This window comes from Ranitomeya variabilis, chromosome 5 (assembly GCF_051348905.1).
Source record: "Ranitomeya variabilis isolate aRanVar5 chromosome 5, aRanVar5.hap1, whole genome shotgun sequence".
NCBI classification, from domain to species: domain Eukaryota; kingdom Metazoa; phylum Chordata; class Amphibia; order Anura; family Dendrobatidae; genus Ranitomeya; species Ranitomeya variabilis.
The window spans coordinates 74587176-74613010 of record NC_135236.1 but is presented as its reverse complement, the minus strand read 5'-3'; the positions used below and the strand labels follow the sequence as shown (position 1 = coordinate 74613010).

General features: G+C 42.6%; 1 protein-coding gene across 2 annotated transcripts in view; it reads left to right on the top strand.

Annotated features, from left to right (window-relative positions):
- The first annotated feature begins 850 nt into the window (after positions 1-850).
- PLEKHA2 (pleckstrin homology domain containing A2) overlaps positions 851-25835 on the top strand; it is a 105616-nt gene continuing 80631 nt past the window's right edge. Inside the window, exons 1-3 of one of the 2 annotated variants that reach the window (XM_077262265.1) lie at positions 851-906; positions 16574-16734; positions 21152-21208. In XM_077262265.1, the coding sequence (XP_077118380.1) occupies positions 16582-16734; positions 21152-21208 (210 nt within the window). In that variant the 5' untranslated portion in view covers positions 851-906; positions 16574-16581. Of the gene's footprint in view, positions 907-13868; positions 14276-16573; positions 16735-21151; positions 21209-25835 lie in introns of those variants that run through there. The other variant, XM_077262267.1, reaches the window with a different exon arrangement.

Genomic DNA, 25835 nt, shown 5'->3' with positions numbered 1-25835 from the left:
TGTGGCTATTATACAGTATTGAGCATCATGTGTGGCCATTATACAGTATGAAGCATCATGTGTGACCATTATACAGTATTGGGCATCATGTGTGGCCATTATACAGTATGGAGCACTGTGTGGCCAATATACAGTATGGAGCATCATGTGGAGCCATTATACAGTATGGAGCATCATGTGTGGCCATTATACAGTATGCAGCATCATGTTGGCCCATTATACTATATGGAGCATCACGTGGGGCCAGTACACTGTACGCAGCATCATTTGGGGCCATTATACAGTATGGAGCGTCATGTGTGGCCATTATACAGTATGGAGCGTCATGTGTGGCCATTATACAGTATGGAGCGTCATGTGTGGCCATATTTTTTTTTGTTTATAATTATTGTTTATGAAACATTGTGATCAGAAGTGCTAAATGGGTGTGGTTGGGGCGTGACTAGTTGTGAAATGGGTGTGGTCAGAGTGTGGCCTAAAATTTGCCGCTGACTTTATCCCTCTTTCCCTTCCTCGGAAGTTGGGAGGTATGGCTGCAGGATCATGGGGCAGGGTGAAGACATATTGGGCTGCATCATGGGGCAGGATGGAGATGATGAGACACATGAGGCAGTATTATGGGACACAGATGGGCAGGATCATGGGACACAGATGGGGCAGGATCATACGGTATACTGTTTTCAATGGGGGGTGCTGGTACTGTGTAGGACGACACTGTGTCTCCTTTTTTTCTTCATCTGGTGTAGTGCAAACGTTGGGAAAAAAATTAATAATGTGCTCTGCAAACGGTGCTCTAGATAACTGTATTATTTTCTGTAGAGATGAGTCCTGGCTGGAAGAAGTGATGGCGGTCTGCACTCGATAAAGAAAAGCGAAGATGAAGGACTTCAACTAGAGACGTCAATGGTGAGTCAGTGTATTACCTGTACACTTACACTATACACTATTATACACAGAGCTCTTGTGTATAATGTCACTGGTGATCACTGTATTACCTGTACACTGACACTATATACAGAGCTTCTGTCACTGGTGATCACTATATTACCTGTACACTTACACTATACACTGTATATTATATACAGAGCTCCTGTGTATAATGTTACTGGTGATCCCTGTATTACCTGTACACTGACATTATATACTGAGCTCCTGGGTATAATGTCACTGGTGATCCCTGTACACTGACACTGTACACAGAGCTCCTGTGTATAACGTCACTGGTGATCCCTGTATTACTTGTACACTATACATTATAAACAGAGCTTCGGTGTATAATGTCACTAGTGATCACTGTATTACCTGTGCACTGACACTATATACAGAGCTCCTGTGTATAATGTCACTGGTGATCACTGTATTATCTGTACACTGACACTGTATACAGGATACCGTGTGTATACTGTCACTGGTGATCACTGTATTACCTGTACACTATATACAGAGCTCCTGTGTGTAATGTCATGGTGATCACTGTATTACCTGTACACTGACACTATATACAGAGGCCCTGTGTGTAATGTCACTAGTGATCACTATTACCTGTACACTGACACTATATACAGCACTCCTGTGTGTAATGTCACAGTGATCACTGTAGTGCCTGTACACCAACAGTGGTGGTATTTGTTCCTTGTGTGTGATATTATTCAGTCACTATATGGTGGTAATATGTGGTCTGGTCATGGTGTGGCAGTATCTGTCCCATGTATATGGTATTATTGGTCATTTTAAAAATTGGAAAATAAATAAAAATATACCTAAAGAGTATTGGATATTTTAACAAATGCTTAACAGGTTAAAGTAGAGTAGGGCCTGGCCAAAAGAGTCTACTTTGTCATGATGGCAGGCTTAAAAACCTTTTGGCTAAAACAAAAGCTGTTGGCTATGTATGCGATATGGTGATGGGAGCTGTTAATGTGCGATTGGTGAGGACGTGGTGCAGAAGTGGAGTTTTTCCAAGAGTGGGCGGTGTGACTGTGGAAGGTTTGAGGGTTGGAGTGTTGTGAATTTACCTTTTGGCTCCCTCTAGTGGCTACTAGTGATTTGACTCTGGGTATGTCATTCATCCCTTGTATGCTCACCTGGGTCGTTAGGTCAGGGGTGTTGCTATATAAGCTCCCTGGACCTTCAGTTCAATGCCTGGCAACGTTGATATCAGAGCTAATCTGTAGTGCTCTTGTCTACTGATCCTGGTTCCTGCTTGATTAAGCTAAGTCTGCTTTCTTGCTTTTTGCTATTTGTTTTTGTTTGCATTTTTGTCCAGCTTGTATATAATCTGTTTCCTGACCTTGCTGGAAGCTCTAGGGTGGCTGGTGTTCTCCCCCCGGGCCGTTAGACGGTTCGGGGGTTCTTGAATCTCCAGCGTGGATTTTGATAGGGTTTTTGTTGACCATATAAGTTATCTTACTACATTCTGCTATTAGTAAGTGGGCCTCTCTTTGCTAAAATCTAGTTCATCTCTGTGTTTGTCATTTCCTCTTTCCTCACCGTTATTATTTGTGGGGGGCTACTATCCTTCTTTTGGGGTCTATTCTCTGGAGGCAAGAGAGGTCTTTGTTTTCCTCTTCTAGGGGTAGTTAGTCCTCCGGCTGGCGCGAGACATCTAGCGACCAACGTAGGCATGTTCCCCGGCTACTGCTAGTGTTGGCGTTAGGAGTAGATATATGGTCAACCCAGTTACCACTGCCCTATGAGCTGGATTTTTGTACGTCGCAGACTTACTTGTTTCTCTGAGACCCTCGCCATTGGGGTCATAACAGTTTGCCAGGCCAGTATTAAATGTTAAATGCATTGCAGAAGCGGGATTATAAGAAAGAAAGTTCTGAGGTTTTTTTTCTCTCTCTCATTTTTTTTTCTTTTCCCCTTTACCTCTGAGTGGCTTGTGATTGCTGCAGACATGAATGTCCAGACCTTGATTACAAGTGTGGACCAGCTTGCTGCTCGTGTGCAGGGCATACAAGATTATGTTATCAGAAGTCCTATGTCAGAACCTAAGATACCAATTCCTGAACCGTTTTCCGGAGACCGATTTAAATTTAGAAATTTCAGGAATAATTGTAAATTGTTTTTGTCCCTGAAACCCTGTTCATCTGGAGACTCCGCTCAGCAAGTAAAAATTGTTATTTCTTTTTTACGGGGCAACCCTCAGGATTGGGCCTTCTCGCTGGCGCCAGGAGATCCGGCATTGGCTGACATTGATGCGTTTTTTCTGGCGCTCGGTTTGCTTTATGAGGAACCCAATCTTGAGATTCAGGCAGAAAAGGCCTTGCTGGCTATGTCTCAGGGCCAGGACGAGGCTGAAGTGTATTGCCAAAAATTTCGGAAATGGTCCGTGCTGACCCAGTGGAACGAGTGTGCATTGGCTGCTAATTTTAGAAATGGCCTTTCTGAAGCCATTAAGAATGTGATGGTGGGTTTTCCCATTCCCACAGGTCTGAATGATTCTATGGCCCTGGCTATTCAAATCGACCGGCGGTTGCGGGAGCGCAAAACCGCTAATTCCCTCATGGTGTTGTCTGAACAGACACCTGATTTAATGCAATGTGATAGAATCCTGACTAGAAATGAGCGGAAAATTCATAGACGCCAGAATGGCTTGTGTTACTACTGTGGTGATTCCACACATGTTATCTCAGCATGCTCTAAGCGTATAGCTAAGGTTGTTAGTCCGGTCGCCATTGGTAATTTGCAACCTAAATTTATTCTATCTGTAACTTTGATTTGCTCACTGTCATCGTATCCTGTCATGGCGTTTGTGGACTCGGGTGCTGCCCTGAGCCTTATGGATCTGTCATTTGCCAAGCGCTGCGGATTTGTTATTGAGCCATTGGAAAATCCTATCCCTCTTAGGGGTATTGATTCTACGCCATTGGCAAAAAATAAACCGCAGTTTTGGACACAGGTTACCATGTGCATGACTCCCGAACATCGGGAGGTAATACGTTTTCTTGTTCTGCATAAAATGCATGATTTGGTTGTTTTGGGTTTGCCATGGTTACAGACCCATAATCCAGTCTTGGACTGGAAGGCTATGTCAGTGTCAAGTTGGGGCTGCCATGGAATTCATGGAGATTCCCTGCCCTTGTCTATTGCTTCTTCTACGCCTTCGGAAGTTCCGGCGTATTTGTCTGATTATCAGGATGTCTTCAGCGAGTCTAAGTCCAGTGCACTGCCTCCTCATAGGGAATGTGACTGTGCAATAGAGTTGATTCCTGGCAGTAAGTTTCCTAAGGGGAGACTGTTTAATCTGTCGGTACCTGAACATACCGCGATGCGTTCATATATGAAGGAGTCTCTTGAGAAGGGGCATATCCGTCCTTCTTCTTCCCCTCGGTGCGGGATTCTTTTTTGTGGCCAAAAAGGACGGATCTTTGAGGCCTTGTATTGACTATCGGCTTTTAAATAAGATCACTGTCAAATTTCAGTATCCTTTGCCGCTGTTGTCAGATTTGTTTGCCCGGATTAAAGGTGCCAAGTGGTTCACCAAGATAGACCTTCGTGGTGCGTACAACCTTGTGCGCATTAGGCAGGGCGATGAATGGAAAACCGCATTCAATACGCCCGAAGGTCATTTTGAGTACTTGGTGATGCCATTCGGTCTCTCTAATGCACCTTCAGTTTTTCAGTCCTTCATGCATGACATTTTCCGGAAGTATCTGGATAAATTTTTGATTGTTTATCTGGATGATATTCTGTTTTTTTCTGATGATTGGGACTCGCATGTGGAGCAGGTCAGGATGGTTTTTGAGATTCTGCGTGAAAATTCTTTGTTTGTAAAAGGCTCAAAGTGTCTCTTTGGTGTACAGAAGGTTCCCTTTTTGGGGTTCATTTTTTCCCCTTCTGCTGTGGAGATGGATCCAGTCAAGGTCCGAGCTATTCATGATTGGACTCAACCCTCGTCAGTTAAGAGTCTTCAGAAGTTCTTGGGTTTTGCTAACTTCTACCGTCGTTTTATCGCAAATTTCTCTAGCGTTGTTAAACCGCTGACGGATATGACCAAGAAAGGCTCTGATGTAGCTAACTGGGCTCCTGCTGCCGTGGAGGCTTTCCAGGAGTTAAAACGCCGGTTTACTTCGGCGCCTGTTTTGTGCCAGCCTGACATCTCACTTCCTTTTCAGGTTGAGGTGGATGCTTCGGAGATTGGGGCAGGGGCCGTTTTGTCACAGAGAGGCCCTGGTTGCTCTACTATGAGACCTTGTGCCTTTTTCTCTAGGAAGTTTTCGCCGGCAGAGCGAAATTATGATGTGGGCAATCGGGAGTTGTTGGCCATGAAGTGGGCATTTGAGGAGTGGCGTCATTGGCTCGAGGGTGCTAAGCATCGTGTGGTGGTCTTGACTGATCACAAAAATCTGATGTATCTCGAGTCTGCTAAACGCCTGAATCCTAGACAGGCCCGCTGGTCATTGTTTTTCTCCCGTTTTGACTTTGTGGTCTCGTATTTACCAGGGTCTAAGAATGTGAAGGCCGACGCTCTGTCTAGGAGCTTTGTGCCTGATGCTCCTGGAGTCGCTGAACCTGTGGGTATTCTTAAGGAAGGAGTTATCGTGTCTGCTATTTCTCCAGATCTGCGACGTGTGTTGCAGAGATTTCAGGCTGGTAGGCCTGACTCTTGTCCACCTGACAGATTGTTTGTGCCTGCTAGATGGACCAGCAGAGTCATTTCCGAGGTTCATTCCTCGGTGTTGGCAGGGTACCCGGGAATTTTTGGCACCAGAGATCTGGTGGCCAGGTCCTTTTGGTGGCCTTCCTTGTCAAGGGATGTGCGGTCATTTGTACAGTCCTGTGGTACTTGTGCTCGAGCTAAGCCTTGCTGCTCTCGTGCCAGCGGGTTGCTCTTGCCCTTGCCTGTCCCGAAGAGACCTTGGACACACATCTCTATGGATTTCATTTCTGATCTTCCGGTGTCTCAGGGCATGTCTGTCATCTGGGTGATATGTGATCGTTTCTCCAAGATGGTCCATTTGGTTCCTTTGCCTAAGCTGCCCTCTTCTTCTGATCTGGTTCCTGTGTTCTTCCAGAACGTGGTTCGTTTGCACGGCATTCCTGAGAATATTGTGTCGGACAGAGGATCCCAGTTTGTTTCCAGGTTCTGGCGATCCTTTTGTGGTAGGATGGGCATTGAGTTGTTGTTTTCATCCGCTTTCCATCCCCAGACTAACGGACAAACGGAGCGAACTAATCAGACTCTGGAGGCTTATTTGAGGTGTTTTGTCTCTTCTGATCAGGATGATTGGGTGACCTTCTTGCCGTTGGCTGAATTTGCCCTTAATAATCGGGCTAGTTCAGCCACCTTGGTTTCGCCATTTTTCTGCAACTCTGGTTTCCATCCTCGTTTTTCCTCGGGACATGTGGAACCTTCTGACTGTCCTGGGGTGGATTCCGTGGTGGATAGGTTGCAGCGGATCTGGGGGCATGTGGTGGACAACTTGAAGTTGTCACAGGAGAAGGCTCAGCGTTTTGCCAACCGCCGCCGCGGTGTGGGTCCCCGACTTCGCGTTGGGGATTTGGTATGGCTGTCTTCTCGATTTGTTCCTATGAAGGTCTCCTCTCCCAAATTTAAGCCTCGCTTCATTGGTCCTTACAAGATATTGGAAATCATTAATCCTGTATCCTTTCGCCTGGATCTTCCGGTGTCGTTTGCCATCCACAACGTATTTCATAGGTCCTTGTTGCGGCGGTACGTTGTGCCTGTGGTTCCTTCTGCTGAGCCTCCTGCTCCGGTGTTGGTTGAGGGCGAGTTGGAGTACGTGGTGGAGAAGATCTTAGATTCTCGTCTCTCCAGGCGGAGGCTTCAGTACCTGGTCAAGTGGAAGGGCTATGGTCAGGAGGATAATTCCTGGGTGGTCGCCTCTGATGTGCATGCGGCCGATTTAGTTCGTGCCTTTCACGCCGCTCATCCTGATCGCCCTGGTGGTCTTGGTGAGGGTTCGGTGACCCCTCACTAAGGGGGGGGGGTACTGTTGTGAATTTACCTTTTGGCTCCCTCTAGTGGCTACTAGTGATTTGACTCTGGGTATGTGATTCATCCCTTGTATGCTCACCTGGGTCGTTAGGTCAGGGGTGTTGCTATATAAGCTCCCTGGACCTTCAGTTCAATGCCTGGCAACGTTGATATCAGAGCTAATCTGTAGTGCTCTTGTCTACTGATCCTGGTTCCTGCTTGATTAAGCTAAGTCTGCTTTCTTGCTTTTTGCTATTTGTTTTTGTTTGCATTTTTGTCCAGCTTGTATATAATCTGTTTCCTGACCTTGCTGGAAGCTCTAGGGTGGGTGGTGTTCTCCCCCCGGGCCGTTAGACGGTTCGGGGGTTCTTGAATCTCCAGCGTGGATTTTGATAGGGTTTTTGTTGACCATATAAGTTATCTTACTACATTCTGCTATTAGTAAGTGGGCCTCTCTTTGCTAAAATCTAGTTCATCTCTGTGTTTGTCATTTCCTCTTTCCTCACCGTTATTATTTGTGGGGGGCTACTATCCTTCTTTTGGGGTCTATTCTCTGGAGGCAAGAGAGGTCTTTGTTTTCCTCTTCTAGGGGTAGTTAGTCCTCCGGCTGGCGCGAGACATCTAGCGACCAACGTAGGCATGTTCCCCGGCTACTGCTAGTGTTGGCGTTAGGAGTAGATATATGGTCAACCCAGTTACCACTGCCCTATGAGCTGGATTTTTGTACGTCGCAGACTTACTTGTTTCTCTGAGACCCTCGCCATTGGGGTCATAACATTGGAGGCAGAGCTGGAGTGGAGCCTGGGCAGAGTTTCAAGGGCCCTGAAATTCCTGGTGGCATCATTGGTTGTGGCTGTTGAACACCTGCAAGACATGCAGGCGCGGAGACTCGAACATATTATTCGAGCAAGCTGAAGTCATTTGGTTATTTTTACCCAAGCATGCTCGCTAATCACTTGTGAGTATAAAAGGTGGGACAAATAAATGACGTGGCAGGACAGTGGGTCTGAGCCCTTGAAACGGGACAGTCCCGCTGAATCTGTTACAGTTGGGAGCTATGGAACCCTGTGATGATAACCAACTAAACAGGAACTGCAGCCAAAGAAGGATACAAATAAAATGCATAACAATGAAAAACATATATAAATACAATTTCATCCATTTAACCACCACGGACTGTCAGAGCAGTGGAATTCCATCTTCACATCATTGCCAGTATCTGCTCTGTATGGAGCGAGCTCAGCTCCTGAGTAATAATGGTATATTATGGAGCGTTAAGGAGTTAGAGAGGATTTTGAAGCTGATCTGCTAAAAAAAAATCTTCCTTAAAATACTCATCGTGAACATAGCCTAGTGTTGCCCAGATAGGCTCAGATATGGGTTTTGTATGGTACTTGGACAAACAATTGATTCTATTCTTATTTTATTTTTTTTTCTGCTTGGATGTACGACCTCAACATTCATTCCACATTTCACATTCCATACTGCAAATCTGACAGTAATCGAGCAATACGACCCATGTGTAGATCAGCGTGCACGCCCTTGTTCTCCACAACCTCCTCCAGAAAACAGCAGCACACCCATGTGTGGGAGACACGGAGGAATTAAGAGAGCTGATCAGGACAAAACATGAATCCAACAAAAAGTGTTTTGTTTTTCCCATTTCTCCGAGGCTTGGGCCGACCCCTGAATGTATTAGTCAAGTATCTATCTTCTTTTTTTTTTACACTTTGGTAATCTAAGAGACTGTGATGAGCCTACATGACTGAGATCAGTCGATTGGGCATTCGTAGGAAAATGTGTTCTTGCCAACGGGCGGCGACCAGCTGACAAAAGCCCAAATACACAATCGGCTGGTTACATCAAATCAAATATCACTGTTTTTGGCAGCGCATCTCTCCAAAAATCCACAAATTGTATAGAGACAGCATGATTTTATTGACAACCGATCTTCCTATATAAAAGGACTTTTAATCAAGTCCTGTAGACTGTGCAACAATACCAAGGATGATGATGGGTCCATGGAGATGTGTAGTTGAAGGCCATAAAAATTTCCCCTAAAAAGGAACCTTAATGTGCCACTGCTACAAAAAAATAAGCGACATGGGTATGCATGGGTAATCAGCTTTATTAAAGTGGTTGTGTTATGGTTGGTAGCATAAAGAATAATGGCCAAATTTTGGGCTCCCTGGAAAAAGCAGGTGGCAGAGGGTAAAGAGCACAGTGCCTACCTAATGCCAAGAGCTCTACATCACTCTATGTGACTTCAGACTTGGGAATCCTCACAGTACACACTGTCAAAATTCTCCAGTACCAACGCCGGGAGTAGGCAGGTGCGTGGCAAAAAGTCTGTGATGTGCTGATTTGCATTCATGCGGTCACGTTCCTACTAGACTTGTGCAGCCTCACTCAATACAAGTGAATTGACAGAAGCCGGACACGTCTAGTCGGAATATGACTGCAACTATGCAAATCCCATACTTGCGGTCATATGATTACCCGCACTCCGCACTGACATCGCCCGCTGTGAGAACTCACAAGTCTGCAGTCACATAGAGTTACTGTAGATTTGTACCCAGAGGACAGACAACCCCTTTAAAGAAACAATTTTCCTATTATAATGCAGATAAGTCGACCCCTATTGCATTTGGTCACCCATTTCTTTATGCCACGCTCACACGTTCAGTATTTGGTGAGTACTTTACCGCAGTATTTGTAAGCCAAAACCGAACGGAATAATCAGAGGAAAAGTATAATAGAAACACGTCACCACTTCTGGATTTATCACCCACTCCTCATTTTGGCTTACAAATACTGAACGTGTGGACGTGGCCTTACAGTCGGTCACATTTAGGACCCAATTCATCATTGGTTTTGCACCTTTTTTTCTGGAGTAATAATGGTTCTAACACTGACATTACTGTTTGCTCCTTTTTTAATTAACTTTACTTGATGTTGTCTTTTCAAAATATCACAAAATTTTGGTACAAATGAATTCCAGTTCCCTAGTGGAGAAAAAAATGTCTCTAATTTTACTTTTGCATAGCTGAAGACAAACCTGCAACATATTAAAGATCTTCGCTCTCAAAAGAACTGTGAAAAAGATAAAAGGAAAAAAATTCAAACATCTTTAATTTAAGTAGTTGGTGCAAAAAATGGCAACAATTGCCACAAGAAAAAAAAATCAGTCAATTAAAAAAACACATGTGATAAATTGAGGTGTTAAAATGGTATTTTAGCTAAAAGAAAGAAAAATTGTGTTTTAATTTTCACAAGATCTCTGCTTGCTATCAATGAATTATAACATTCTTGTTCACGTCTAGGTGCTAAAACAGGTACAGGACTCATACGTTTCACAGCTGAGGACAGGGTCTGTTTTAGACAAAGTGGGGCCCTGTGCAAAACTTTAAAATGGGGCCCCAAATGCTCACATATTGCACCATCACACAAAGAAACATTTTGGTTGCATTTACATGCACAGAGTTGAGCCCGTTAAATAAGCGTGATCGACAATATTGAAGTCATTCTGCTGCCTCTTTACACCAGCTGAGGAAGAATGATGGGCACAGAACAATCACTAATAGATCAATCTGTCCGCATACAGTATTATGTTATCAGCAGCATATCAGCACCGGGCGATGTGCTGCCGAGAACAATTTTTGTTCCGGCATAAACAATTCAATCACTTGATGAGTATGCAGCATTTTGTTTGCTGAGTATAATGTACCCCATAGTCCTCCATATAGTATAATACACCCCATAGTCCTCCATATAGTATAATACATTCCCCATAGTTTTCCATATAGTATAATGCACTCCCCATAGTCCGTCATACAATAAAATGCACTCCCCATAGTCCTCCATATAGTATAATACACTCCACATTGTCCTCCATATAGTATAATGCACTCCCCATAGTTCTCCATATATTATAATGGACTCCCCATAGTCGTCCATATAGTTTAATACGCTCCCGTTGTCCTCCATATAGTATATATCAGTATTTACAAAAGAAAATCCCATGGCAGCCAATATGACTAGTGCTAAAAATTCCCAATTAAATGTTACCTGCTTAACCCAGCAGGAAGTACGGCGGCGTCTAAAAATCACAAAAATTGACAAATCTCCAGGGCCGGATGAGATACACCCCCGAGTACTGCAGGAATTAATTACAGTCATTGATAGACCATTATTTTTAATCTTTAAAGAGTCCATAATAACAGGGTCTGTACCACAGGACTGGCGTATAGCAAATGTGGTGCCAATATTCAAAAAGGGGACAAAAACTGAACTCGGTAATTATAGGCCAGTAAGCTTAACCTCTACTGTGGGTAAAATCCTGGAGGGCATTCTAAGGGATGCTATACTGGAGTATCTGAAGAGGAATAACCTCATGACCCAGTATCAGCACGGGCTTACTAGGGACCGATCATGTCAGACTAATTTGATCAGCTTCTATGAAGAGCTAAGTTCCGGACTGGACCAAGGGAACCCAGTAGATGTAGTGTATATGGACTTTTCAAAAGCTTTTGATACGGTGCCACACAAAAGGTTGATACATAAAATGAGAATAATGGGGATAGGTGAAAATATGTGCAAGTGGGTTGAGAGCTGGCTCAGGGATAGGAAACAAAGGGTGGTTATTAATGGAGCACACTCGGACTGGGTCGCGGTTAGTAGTGGGGTACCACAGGGGTCAGTATTGTGCCCTCTTCTTTTTAACATATTTATTAATAACCTTGTAGGGGGCATTCAGAGTAGAATTTCAATATTTGCAGATGACACTAAACTCTGCAGGGTAATCAATACAGAGGAGGACAATTTTATATTACAGGATGATTTATGTAAACTAGAAGCTTGGGCTGATAAATGGCAAATGAGCTTTAATGGGGATAAATGTAAGGTCATGCACTAGGGTAGAAGTAATAAGATGTATAACTATGTGCTTAATTCTAAAACTCTGGGCAAAACCGTCAATGAAAAAGACCTGGGTGTATGGGTGGATGACAAACTCATATTCAGTGGCCAGTGTCAGGCAGCTGCTACAAAGGCAAATAAAATAATGGGATGCATTAAAAGAGGCATAGATGCTCATGAGGAGAACATAATTTTACCTCTATACAAGTCACTAGTGCGACCTCACTTAGAATACTGTGCACAGTTCTGGTCTCCGGTGTATAAGAAAGACATAGCTGAACTGGAGCGGGTGCAGAGAAGAGCGACCAAGGTTATTAGAGGACTGGGGGATCTGCAATACCAAGATAATGCACTCCCCATAGTGCTCCATATAGTATAATGGACTCCCCATAGTCCTCCATATAGTTTAATATGCTCCCATCATCCTCCATATAGCTTAATACACTCCCATCATCCTCCATATAGTATAATGCACTCCCCATAGTCCTCCATATAGTATAATGGACTCCTCATAGTCCTCCATTTAGTTTAATATGCTCCCATTGTCCTCCATATAGTATAATGCACTCACCATAGTTCTCCATATAGTATAATACACTCCTCATAGTCATACATATAGTATAATGCATTCACCATAGTCATCCATATATTATTATATGGTCCCCATAGTCCTCCATATATTATAATACGCTCCCCCATAGTCCTCCATACAGTATAGTGCACTCCCGATAGTCCTCTATACAGTATAATGCACAGCCCATAGTCCTCAATATAGTATAATGCTCCCATAGTCCTCCATACAGTATAGTGCACTCCCGATAGTCCTCTATACAGTATAATGCACAGCCCATAGTCCCCAATATAGTATAATGCTCCTATAGTCCTCCATACAGTATAATGCACCCCCATAGTCCTCCATACAGAATAATGCAACCCCTATATAGTACATACAGGGGCTGAAGTGAAGTCACCGTACTCGCTGTGTCAGACGCAGAGGGGGAATGATGATAGAGGGAGTGTAATTTGATGCTCTCTCCTCCATCATTGCTTTCAACTATTTCAACATCTAGGATGCTGATACAATGGAGGGGGCTGGAGCCCTTGCTGGCAACGGGCCCCCCTGACTCACAGGCCCCATAGTGGCCACTGGCTGAGGGACTCTGGGGGCGTGTGGTTTGCCTGCCCCTAATGTTGGCCCTGGCTGAGGGTTTGTTGGAATTATATCTGGTTAGTTTGATCATATGTGCAAATCTCAATTAAGGCCACGTTCACACTATGAGTATTTGCAAGCCATAACTAGGAGTGGGTGACAAATACAGAAGTAGTGACGTAGTTCTATTATACTTTTCCTCTGATTGTTTCACTCCTGGTTTTGGCTTACAAATACTGAGGTAAAATACTGACCAAATACTGAACGTGTGAACGTGGCCTAATAAGTACGAGTGCTATCAGTGAAAAATACAGATAGTTTTCCTCATGAGAATTCTGACATCTGAATGAGCCCTTAGGCTGCATTCACGCACAAGCGTAAAATAAAAATGTCTGATTTTCATCCAGAAAAAATGGACAATTTCTCCTTTGTATTATCATCCATTATCATTTACAAGAACAAATACAGTTAATAATTCCTGTAAAATGTGGATGCAAAGAGGTTGATCCATATGGGACATTCAGTCATCTGAACCGCACTATTGAATTACGGTACATCATCGGTGTGAGGTCACTTTTTTCCACGGACGGCACTCGGACCGAAAATACGGTGGTGTGATTGATGCATTATCCTGATAGTTTGTGTGTAGACTTTGTAAACTGGTGTTTTTCTGCACGTTTCCCCAGATTACAATTGACCGTTAAAAGAAAAACTTTTTGGAAATCCCAAAAGTCTCAGAAATTTGTGAGGTGATATCGAGTGGCGTGATCCACAGAGTGTTAATGTGTTGTGGGCATTTGTCTGCTCCTCCAGCTTCCTGCTTCACTTCACCATAACCCGGCCCACACTTGTGAGTGTGTCTTTTGTGTGTGGAGGGGTGTGCAGCGTGAGGCGTGCCTGTCACACTGATTGTCAGGGGAAGACTCAGTGATTAGGAAGGAGACAAACAAACACACAAGGAGGGGAAGTGGCACAGAGATGATTCTGAGGAGCAGGTCTCTGAGGACTTGACTCGTCACTTGCTCTAGCAAAATTTTGGCAGGAGGCTGAAAACTTTCCAAGCCGCCCTATAGACACTCTGGGCTTCACAAGAAGGATTCTGGACTTAGATAAAGCTGAAATTCCAGATCTTCTGCCTTATGTTATCCGAACGGCTTGGAAGACGCAAGTAATACAATCTAAGAAGCTCAGCGGAGGGGCCGCCAGATGGGATCCGCTGCCCAAAAAATGGCAAAATCTAAGCACAACCAAGCCAAGTGTTAAAGGTAGGTCACGATGGGATCTTCATGAGATCATGAGATACACATCAAAAGACTAGATTATCAATCTGGACAAAATCAAGGCTTCTCTGCGGTATATAATATATACCCGTATGGTCACGTGTACCACACATATGTCACACATATGACATTATATGTAGGGTTTTTGGAAAGGAACACAGTCGTTGGGATTGCGATGATATACAGTTTTGGAAACCTTGAAAAAAAAAGGCGGATTCCACAGAATCCTCTCCAAATTTGACCCGTCATGTCATAAGGGCTGCAAAAAAAAGTGTGGACAAAAAAATGCTACAAGAACCTCTTTAAAAAACAAATATGATTCCTGAAGTGGATTCCTCTTGAGATGTTTTTAGGATTTTGCCGAGTCTAGCAAAAGTCTGTTTGAACATATCCTAAGGGTCTAGTGACCACCTGACAGAGTAGTATCAGATCAAGAAATAGTTATATGAAGTAACTAACCAGTGGCCACGTGTCGGTAGGTCAGTGGTCTCCAATCTCCAACCTTAGGTCTGTTTCCACTGCAGACTGGGCCCTATCTGATGATCTGACAGGAAACTATCTCTGTCCCTTCACTTTGACCCCTCTCACTGTGGGCTAGTCACAAACATTAACTCTAACTCTCCCTACTGTCGGTCAAACTACAACACCGTCACTAATAACATGTCATGATGCACGTTAAACATTACAAGAGTACGCGTGTCTTCAAAGGGGAACATGGGCCGTATGTCCATCTCCTTACAACCACATACCACATCAAAATTGATTGTGCATGAAAAAAGAAAAAAAGCGCTTGCAAAAGCCCATGAAACCCAACTGCAAAAAATAATTTAGGCCCCAAAATACATGCACTTAGGTAAAACAGTACCCAAAAGTTGTACAACCCTTTTAAGTCCATTAGAAGATACGTTCCTGATTGGCTATTATAAAGCTTGTCTGCTGCATGAGAGGACACCCGTAATATAAATGGCTCATGTATATGGGGGCCTTTTTACAGATTTTTTTTCTGTGTCCTCCCTATATAAGATTTTACCTTTTATTTTTATTAATTGGTAATTTTCATGATTTGTTTATGAGTTATCATTAGGTTGAAAGCATCTGGAAACTGACCTTGCTGGTCCTTCGAGAACTGGTATTTATTCCATTACAGAGCCTTCTATAGGACACTTTTGTATGAACTATATAAATAATGATATAGCCCAAGGCTAGGAACCATTCATCCATGTGTATCAAAAGTACTGAGCTCATTTATTGATATTTCATTATATTTTATTTTACTCTGTCAGCGATGGGTACATTTTCCATTACCAAGCCTTCTATAGGGCAGTTTTGGATTAAGCAAAATGAATAATGATAAAGCCCCAGCCCCGGCACTATTCATCCATGTGTATTAAAGGTACTGAGCACAGTTATCGATAGCTCATTATTTCTAATTTTAGGATTAGCTTTACTGGTGTTTTAGCAATGGGTGCATTTTCTATTATGAAGCATTCTTTATTTCATTTTTATTGAGTACGATAAATAATGATAAAGCACTACTTAGGCACCATTCATCCATGTGTGTTACAGGTACTGAGTTCAGTAATTTGATAGCTCATTTCATCTGGTTTAGGATTATCTTTACTAGTGTTTCGGCAATATGTAGATTTTCACAGATGGAGACTTCTATGTTGAAATAGCGGTTTCTATTAAAGTATTGCAGCCTCCTATTAGGTTATTTGCCCATTCAACCATCAATATTCACAGATTTGCTCATCTTTAGTTCTCATATAACACACAAAAGGACTGTACTATTTATTTATTAATACAGTTTTGGATGAGGAAAATAAATAATAATGATAAACCCAGACCAGTGATCATTCATCCATGTGCATTAAAGGTACTGAGCTCAGTTCATAGCTGATTATTCAGTCATGGCCGAAATTGTTGACACCCTAGAATTTGTATCTATAAAATGAAGTATTTTTCCAACAAAATTACTGCAATTACACATGTTTTGTTATACACATGTTTATTTCCTTTGTGTGTATTGGAACATAGGAAATATATGGAAATATAGGCATTGTAGAATATCCATACTGGGCAAATGAAAGGTCGGAACTATGGAAGTTGGTTGTACTGACACTGGGACTGCGGTGACCAATCTACTTTGAACACTGTAAAAGCCTTAATTACCAGAGATCTGATTAAAAACCTCCATTGTTGGACCTTATCAGACTATCTATGTATTATTAATAAATGTAAGGTCATCCTCACTGATGAAATGTATTGTTTTTCTTGCTGCAGGGTGATGTATGCATGCATTAGGAATGCCTTATGTGGATCGAAAGAACAGAACCTGTGGGTTTCTGGACATTGAAGATGCAGAAAGTGGGAGATTTCTCCGAAGATATTTTATCCTGGATACACAGGCCAATCATCTCATCTGGTACATGGATAATCCTCAGGTGAGCAATACAAAAGAACTACTCTGAACAAAAAAAACCTTAAAGGGAGTATGTCAAGTTTCTATGCAACCTAGGATAGAAAGGGCGGCTCTAAGTTCAGGGATTTAATATTTTCCATGATACAAGTGTTTCATTAAAAAATCTGTTTAACTGCTGAGAGAAAGCCTGAGAGTCCAGCTTCCGTCCCTCCACATAGAGAAAGCATAGATGTCCTGCTTTTCACTCCCACACAAAGACAGAACCTGTGAGTCCTGCTTTCTCCCTCCACATAGAAAAATTCTGGGAGTCTTGCTTCCCTCTCCATACATAAAGAAAGCCTGTGAGTCCTGCTTTCCTCTCTACACATAAAGAAAGCCTGTGAGTCCTGCTTTCCTCTCCTACGCATAAAGAAAGCCTGTGAGTCCTGCTTTCCTCTCTACACATAAAGAAAGCCTGTGAGTCCTGCTTTCCTCTACTACACATAAAGAAAGCCTGTGAGTCCTGCTTTCCTCTACTACACATAAAGAACGCCTGTGAGTCCTGCTTTCCTCTCCTACCCATAAAGAACGCCTGTGAGTCCTGCTTTCCTCTCCTACGCATAAAGAACACCTGTGAGTCCTGCTTTCCTCTCCTACCCATAAAGAACGCCTGTGAGTCCTGCTTTCCTCTACTACACATAAAGAACGCCTGTGAGTCCTGCTTTCCTCTCCTACCCATAAAGAACGCCTGTGAGTCCTGCTTTCCTCTCCTACCCATAAAGAACGCCTGTGAGTCCTGCTTTCCTCTCCTACGCATAAAGAAAGCCTGTGAGTCCTGCTTTGCTCTCTACACATAAAGAAAGCCTGCGAGTCCTGCTTTCCTCTCTACACATAAAGAAAGCCTGTGAGTCCTGCTTTCCTCTTCTACGCATAAAGAAAGCCTGTGAGTCCTGCTTTCCTCTCTACACATAAAGAAAGCCTGTGAGTCCTGCTTTCCTCTACTACACATAAAGAAAGCCTGTGAGTCCTGCTTTCCTCTACTACACATAAAGAAAGCCTGTAAGTCCTGCTTTCCTCTCTACACATAAAGAAAGCCTGTGAGTCCTGCTTTCCTCTTCTACGCATAAAGAAAGCCTGTGAGTCCTGCTTTCCTCTCTACACATAAAGAAAGCCTGTGAGTCCTGCTTTCCTCTACTACACATAAAGAAAGCCTGTAAGTCCTGCTTTCCTCTCCTCTCCTACGCATAAAAAAAGCCTGTAAGTCCTGCTTTCCTCTCCTCTCCTACGCATAAAAAAAGCCTGTGAGTCCTGCTTTCCTCTCCTACCCATAAAGAACGCCTGTGAGTCCTGCTTTCCTCTCCTACGCATAAAGAAAGCCTGTGAGTCCTGCTTTGCTCTCTACACATAAAGAAAGCCTGCGAGTCCTGCTTTCTCCTACCATTTATGAAGAACGCATGTGAGTCCTGCTTCCTTTCCCACTCATTTACTGAGAGAATTTTACAGCTTTCCTGAGAACTCTGTTTCCACAATGACATACATTCCTCCTGGAAATCTTGTGATTAGGGTATGATCCTACACAGTTTCTAGGCTGTGCTTTCCGTGCCAGACTGTGTAAGAACACACCATATTGACAGGGGGAACGACATTGTCCAGGTGCTAATTTCTTCTTTTTATTTTATGAGGAATACAAGTATATATTAAAACAGAAATTTCAGTGTATAGCATAAAACAGGGATGCTCTCTTTAAAGGGGTTGTTTGGATAAAGGGGTTGTCACGGGGACCCATACCGATCAGCATATTCGGGAATTTTTATCACCTAAAGGGCACTTTTATACCTGTCACAAAATAGAGTAGCTGGAGTGGATGCTCCATTCATTTACTAGTGGGATGTCAGAAACAGCTGAGTGTGTAGGGAATTAATGGAGGGTGATCCAGCTTGCCCACTGCCTCTCTATTTTAACGTGTTAGCGGTTGGACCCCCACCAATCAACAAGTTATCCCTTATCCACAAGGTAGGTGATAACTTATTTTCACTGGACATCCCCTTTAAGTCCTTGTGTCATGCTCCAACCCCTCCGTTTCCTCTGGAGTGCTTTTTTTAAATACTCTGTATTTTTCACTGCCAAATCAGACTATATAGCTCCATAGCCCTACATAAGAAAAAAAAACCAGAATAAAAAGTCTTAGTTATAGTACATTTATCCTTAAGAAGTGACAACGATCAGCCCCCCAGACTTAAAGAGAAACTAAACTTTTTTTTTGTGCGATTATTGATCAGTCTTTGCAAGGTTCTGAAGCTTTGTAATATACTCTGTTACCTTATTTTGCTTTCTTTTCTCCCGTGCTGAGAGTTCTGTTTCACCTGCCCTGTTAAGCACTTAGAGCAGATGTTTTGAACTGCAGCTCTAGCAAATATCCATTCTCTTGTGTGAGCTTCATTATTGATCAGTCTTTGCAAGGTTCTGAATCTATGTAATATACTCCGTTACCTTATCTTGCTTCCGTTTCTCCTAAACTTCCTGTTTCACCTGCCATGTTCATGCACTTAGTAAAGCTGTTTTGAACCGCAGGTCCAGAAAATATCTATACTCTTGTGTGAGCTACACTGCTCCCCTTCCCTAAGCTCAGACAGGCACATAGTGTCTGATCATAGGGGAGGGGGCAGAGATGATCACAAGATTGATCAATAATGAAGCTCACACAAGAGAATGGATATTTTCAAGACCTGCAGTTCAAAACAGCTGCTCTAAGTGCATGAACAAAGCAGGTAAAACAGAACTTTCAGCATGGGGTGATGGAGTATATTACAAAGATTCAGAACTTTGCTAAGACTGATTAATAATGAAGCTCACACAAGAGTATGGATATTTGCTAAACCTGCAGTTCAAACCAGCTTCTTTAAGACCATGAATAAGGCAGATAAAACAGGACTCTCAGAAGTGGAGAAAAGGGAGTAAGATAAGGTAACGGAGTATATTACAAAGCTTCAGAACCTTGCAAAGACTGATCAATAATGAAGCTCACACAAGAGTATGGCTATTTGCTAGATCTGCAGTTCAAAACATCTGCTCTAAGTGTATGAACAAGGCAGATGAAACAGGACTCTCGGCATGGGAGAAAAGGAAGCAAAATAAGGTAACGGAGTATATTACAAAGATTCAGAACCTTGCAAAGACTGATCAATAATGAAGCTCACACAAGAGTATGGCTATTTGCTAGATCTGCAGTTCAAAACATCTGCTCTAAGTGTATGAACAAGGCAGATGAAACAGGACTCTCGGCATGGGAGAAAAGGAAGCAAAATAAGGTAACGGAGTATATTACAAAGATTCAGAACCTTGCAAAGACTGATCAATAATGAAGCTCACACAAGAGTATGGCTATTTGCTAGATCTGCAGTTCAAAACATCTGCTCTAAGTGTATGAACAAGGCAGATGAAACAGGACTCTCGGCATGGGAGAAAAGGAAGCAAAATAAGGTAACGGAGTATATTACAAAGATTCAGAACCTTGCAAAGACTGATCAATAATGAAGCTCACACAAGAGCATGGATATTTTCTAGACCTGCATTTTAAGCCAGCTTCTCTAAGACATGAACAAGGCAGATGAAACAGGACTCTCAGCATGGAGTTTAGGAGAAAAGGAAGCAAGAAAAAGTAATGGAGTATATTACAAAGCTTCAGAACTTTGCAAAGACTGAGCAATTAGGTTTAGTTGCTCTTTACAGCTGCTACCACTGAAGAGGCGCCTCTCTGAGTCTTATTCTGCAGCACACGAAGTTCTGTTCATGCCACTTCCTCTTCCGTTATTGAATTTACCAAACCTTCAGGAAAATGCACCAACTCTTGTCCTCCACAGCAGCATCTGCGGACCGTAATAATTCATCTTAAAGGAGCACAAAATATATTTATAAATAAAAAAATATATCGTCTCTTATACAAACATTGGTGCAGATGGTGTATTGATTTTAATGTTACATTGCTATATGGTTAGAGCCGAGGACAGGAAGAGTTGTTATGTGAACATTGATTAAAAAATAAAACTTTCTGATTGTGGCCAATTATAGCAGAAGTTTCTTACATTGGCGTATAGGCACGGCGGTGGTCCCCAGTCCTATAATGCCGGATGATCAGAAGTTTACTGTATTTGGATTGCTTTATAGATTGGACACAATGGACGGCCGTGCTGATCACGTGTTAATATTACAAGTAATTTTCTGCATCTTGTAAAACAGTTGTCCAGAATTAGAAAAAAAAAAGTCTTTCTTTTCAGCGCCCCACCTGTCTGTGGGATGTGTCTGGCATTAGAGCTTTGCTGAATTTACATGAATCAGTATGAGCTGCAATACCAGACACTGCCATGGATAGAGGGTGGCGCTGTTTCTGGAAAACAAACCCTGTTTAATAATCCTGGGTGGATAGATAGATAGTAATTATTTTCTTGTCTTTTACTTCTCAGAACCTGCCTCGAGGAGCCGGAGCGGTGGGATCAATAAAACTGACATATATATCAAAAGTAAGTATCCCCTCCTCCGAGGGAGCGCTCACACCGTCCACCTACAATTGAGCAGGTGAAAGACCCTCTTTAAAGATGTGCATGAAATTATAAAAGCATCCGTTTTCTTCCTGAAACAGCGCCACCCTTCTTCAGCTGGCCGTCTCTGGTATTGCAGGAGAGCCCATTAACTTAATTTTTGCAATACCAAACACAACCTATAGACAGGAGTGGCGCTGTGTGCAAGGAATCAGATTTTCAGATTCAGTGTAACCCTTGTCTATGTAACGGTTAGCTGTGGCGCATGGGGCTGCTGTTTTTACCCACTTTCTTCTTTTTCTCTGAGCCGTGCGGCCAGGCTTCCTGTCTTTGTCTCAGGATATTTTTAGTGCCTCAGTTCTTCACTTATTTTTGTCTTTCTTTAAACCACAAGAATGTGAAAGGTTATGACCAGTTCAGACATCAGTGACCATTGTCTGGAACAAAAAAAAATGCTAAAAACCCTGAAAAACCTATTTTTATTTTAAATAAAATGGAATTTTTAGGTTTTGTGTGCGAGAAAGACAAATTTTAAAGAAACATCAACGTAAAATTAATTTTATAACTGTCATTATGGAGGTGGTGGAGATGCTTTACTACATGCACCAAATATGTGCACCCTGCTGCATTCTCTGCCTTGGCTTTTTTAGTGGCTCTGATCGTCCTTCCTGTTTGGCTGTGTTATAGCATGTGATGCGATAGCTGCAAGGTCTTATACGCCAGTTTCCTTGGCTGATTAGTACCCAGTTTATAAAATGAGTATTTATAGATACCCTCATCATAAAGGCTTTATGGTGGGGTCCTCTTAGTCATTATTGGGTTTTGTGAACTTTTTGAGTGTTCCTCGTCCAGGTGGTGTTTTTCTGAAGCACTTCATTATGTGGGGTTTTCTACACTCTAAACTTCAGTTGCCTGTGGAGAAGGGCTTAGGGCATTTGTTGGTGGCTTTGGGGTATTTCATGTCAATTAAATGGGTTTTATGAGACTTTGGAGGTTATCTTATCAATATTATTTATCACCTATCTATAGGAAAGTGCTAACTGCATGACTGTGGTATTCTGAATGCTAAGGCTATGTGCACTGCGGATTTTTCAGCGCGGATTCTGCAGAATCCGCAGGTAAAATAACCTGCGTTTTACCTGCGGAATCCCTATGGGTTTTCTGCGGATTTCGCCTGCGGATTCCTATAATGGAACAGGTGTAAAACGCTGCGGAATCTGCACAAAGAATGAACATGCTGCAGAATAAACAATGCTACGTTTCTGCGTGGAATTTTCCCCAGCATGTGCACTGCGGATTTGGTTTTTCATAGGTTTACATGCTACTGTACAACGCATGGAAAACTGCTGCGGATCCCCAGGGCCAAAACCGCAACGTGTGCACATAGCATAAAACGCCTACTGGTATATAAGATCAGCATTGCACATACATGACCACTACTACATTCACTTTTATGGGCCTATGTTGGCAGTATTGTACATAAATGACCACTACTCCATTCACTTCTAGGGGCCTATGAGATCAGTATTGTGCATACATGACCACTACCTAATTCACTTTTATGGGCATATAAGAGCAGTATTGCACATACATGACCACTACTCCATTCACTTCTATGGGCCTGTGTTGGCAGTATTGTGCATACATGACCACTACTCCATTCACTTCTAGGGGCATATGAGAGCAGTATTTTGCATACATGACCACTACTCCATTCACTATTATGGGCTTATGAGAGCAGTATTTTGCATACATGACCATTACTCCATTCCGTTCTATGGGCCTATGAGAGCAGTATTTTGCATACATGACCATTACTCCATTCCGTTCTATGGGCCTATGAGACCAGTATTGTGCATATATGACCACTACTATATGACCACTTGTATGGACCTATGAGAGCAGTATTTTGCATACATGACCACTTCTCCATTCACTTCTATGGGCCTATGAGACCAGTATTTTGCATATATGACTACTATATGACCACTTGTATGGGCCTATGTTGGCAGTATAATGCATACATGACCACTACTCCATTCACTTCTATGGGCCTATGAAAGCAGTATTTTGCATATATGACCACTACTATATGACCACTTGTATGGGCCTATGTTGGCAGTATAATGCATACATGACCACTACTCCATTCACTTCTATGGGCCTATGAAAGCAGTATTTTGCATACATGACCACAATTCCATTCACTTCTATGGGCCTATGAGAGCAGTAGTTTGCATGCGTAATCACCACACTCACTTTAGTTGAGGCTTTCAATAATTCACAGAAATGCCACTACTGCCCCTTGTGGCCAAAGACAGCATAACAAATAAAAGATTTTCCAGCCGTTTTTTGATTAAAATATTTTTAAAAACTTTTATTCCTTATAATAAAAATCGGCACTCACAATAAATCCAAGTATGATGTAGCTTCCTACACGTTTCAGACAGAAAGAGAAGCCCTTAATCATGGTACTCCTTGTTCTCGCAATTGGTAGTGGTCCCACCTTTGGACTTCCGCTGATAACCAATGAGATGTTGATCATCTGTCCGATCAGTGGGTGTTTGCCATCCCCAGCGATCAGCTGATTGGAGTCGCTGCAGTGTAGCGGAAGTAGCACAGCGCCTCACATTGTGTTGTGGCCATGAGTGGTACTGCAAGCTCCATCTTTTTCCCTTGTATGGCAGAGAGCTTGGAGGATCCTTTACAGCCACATTACAATATATGAAGTTGTGCACTTCTGATGGCCTCTTCAATCAGTTCATCACTGAGGATATCCGGAATCAGACCCCCATGTAGCTGAAAAGTGGGGCCCTTGAGTTGATTACTGGTGGGCCCTTGGCTCCCCAATCCACGTACTTATAGGGTTATTCCCAAACAATCACGTTATTCCCTAACCATAAGACAGAAGATAACTTGCTGATAAATGATTGCTGGGGGTCCAAGATTGCTTCAGCCCCATCCTGAATAAAGTGGAGGTGTTCATATGTGGCCTCAGCTGCCGGAAATAGGCGAGCCCTGTACTCGGCATTCCTATAGGCAATGAATGGAGTGACTGCCGTGCATGTGCTCCTGATCGATTCCGGGTTGATTTAAAGAGTTCTATTCTTGGTGTTCTAGAGCTCTGATCTCGGGATCGCTGGGTGTCCCAGTGGTCGGACCACCAGCGATCAGGGAGTTATTCTGATTCCTGTTGGATAGGATATGACTTGCCTTTTTTAGGAATAACCCTTTAATTCCTATTATAATTCTCCTACTTCATTCCTATTAGAAGCAATGGCATTAATCAATCAATCGGATTATTCATACTTGTTATATATATATATTTTTTTAATCAAATGTTTATGAGAAATGAATGGGACGACTGACACTAGAGCGAGACATTATACACACGCCGTCCAAAGAAAGGATCAGGTCATTTCAGGCTATCTCCTACCGAGCCAATGGACACATATGTCTGTCAGATGCTATCAACATGGCGGTCTGGATAAGATTTCAAAGGGATTTCTACAGATTTACTCAAAATAACCAGATTCCAGCTTCTAGTTTTTAATATTTTTTTTTTTACAGTGCAAATTAAAAAAAATAAAAGCGTTGAACTGGAGCTTTTCTACTGTATCATGTGAAAAAGGGACAAAAAAAGCAAATACCCCAAGACGCCCGCCACGTAACTGCCTCAATAAGACAGATCTGGGCAGTCAAAGCTGGAGCTCAGGGCTGGTGCCAGCAGCTGGTTACACAGGAGCCGGGGCACAGTGCACCCGTGGGGCCCTCTGGGATCTGTGTGTACTGTGTGTATGGAGCGGGGTCAGGAGCCGTATGGTACAGCCAGCATCCCATTCCAGCTGCAGCAAGCGGAGCCAGCTCTGATCACTGCTGATTATTCCCCTAGATGCTGCTGTCAATGGTGACACGTCTGCCATCTTTGTACACCTATGAGGTCCAACCGTTCCCAGGTCTTCAGAACAGAACGTTAATTTTGCAATATTATGATATTCCAGTGTATTATACAGTTTCAAGACTCCCACAAGGCTAATAAAAAATTCTAATAAAGCAATAAAATACTGTATATATATATAAAAAAAAAAAATAATAGAATGTTATAATATTTATCCCAGACAGTAAAGGTAATAAAAAATGGTAGAAAGTCTTTTTTGGTCATTTTGCCCCTCCAAAAAAAAAAAAAAAAAGTCTTATGGATCCAAACATGGTATAAAAAAAAATCATACCGGAAAATACAAGCCTTCATACAACTACACAAAAAAATTAAAAAAGTTACTTGTCATGGGAGTTGGTAAGAAAAAAAAAAGGAATATAAAGAGGGGCCCACGGGGACTTGGTCACCCAAGGGCTTACTTAATCCGGAGTTATTCAGGGCACTGTTTGGCGGTACAGTCTGGCCCCAGTGTAGAGCTGTAAAGTCTGGTCTAACTGTGTGGGCGCTATTATTTAGGAGCTGTATGGCAGAATTATGTGGGTGCATTATAGCCATATTATCTGGGTACTTAGTAAAGTAGTAAAACGGTGTTACAGTGTAGGTACATCTGCAGTGTATGGTGCTGTTATTTCAGTACGGTATGACGGTATTATCTAGACACAGTTATTTGAG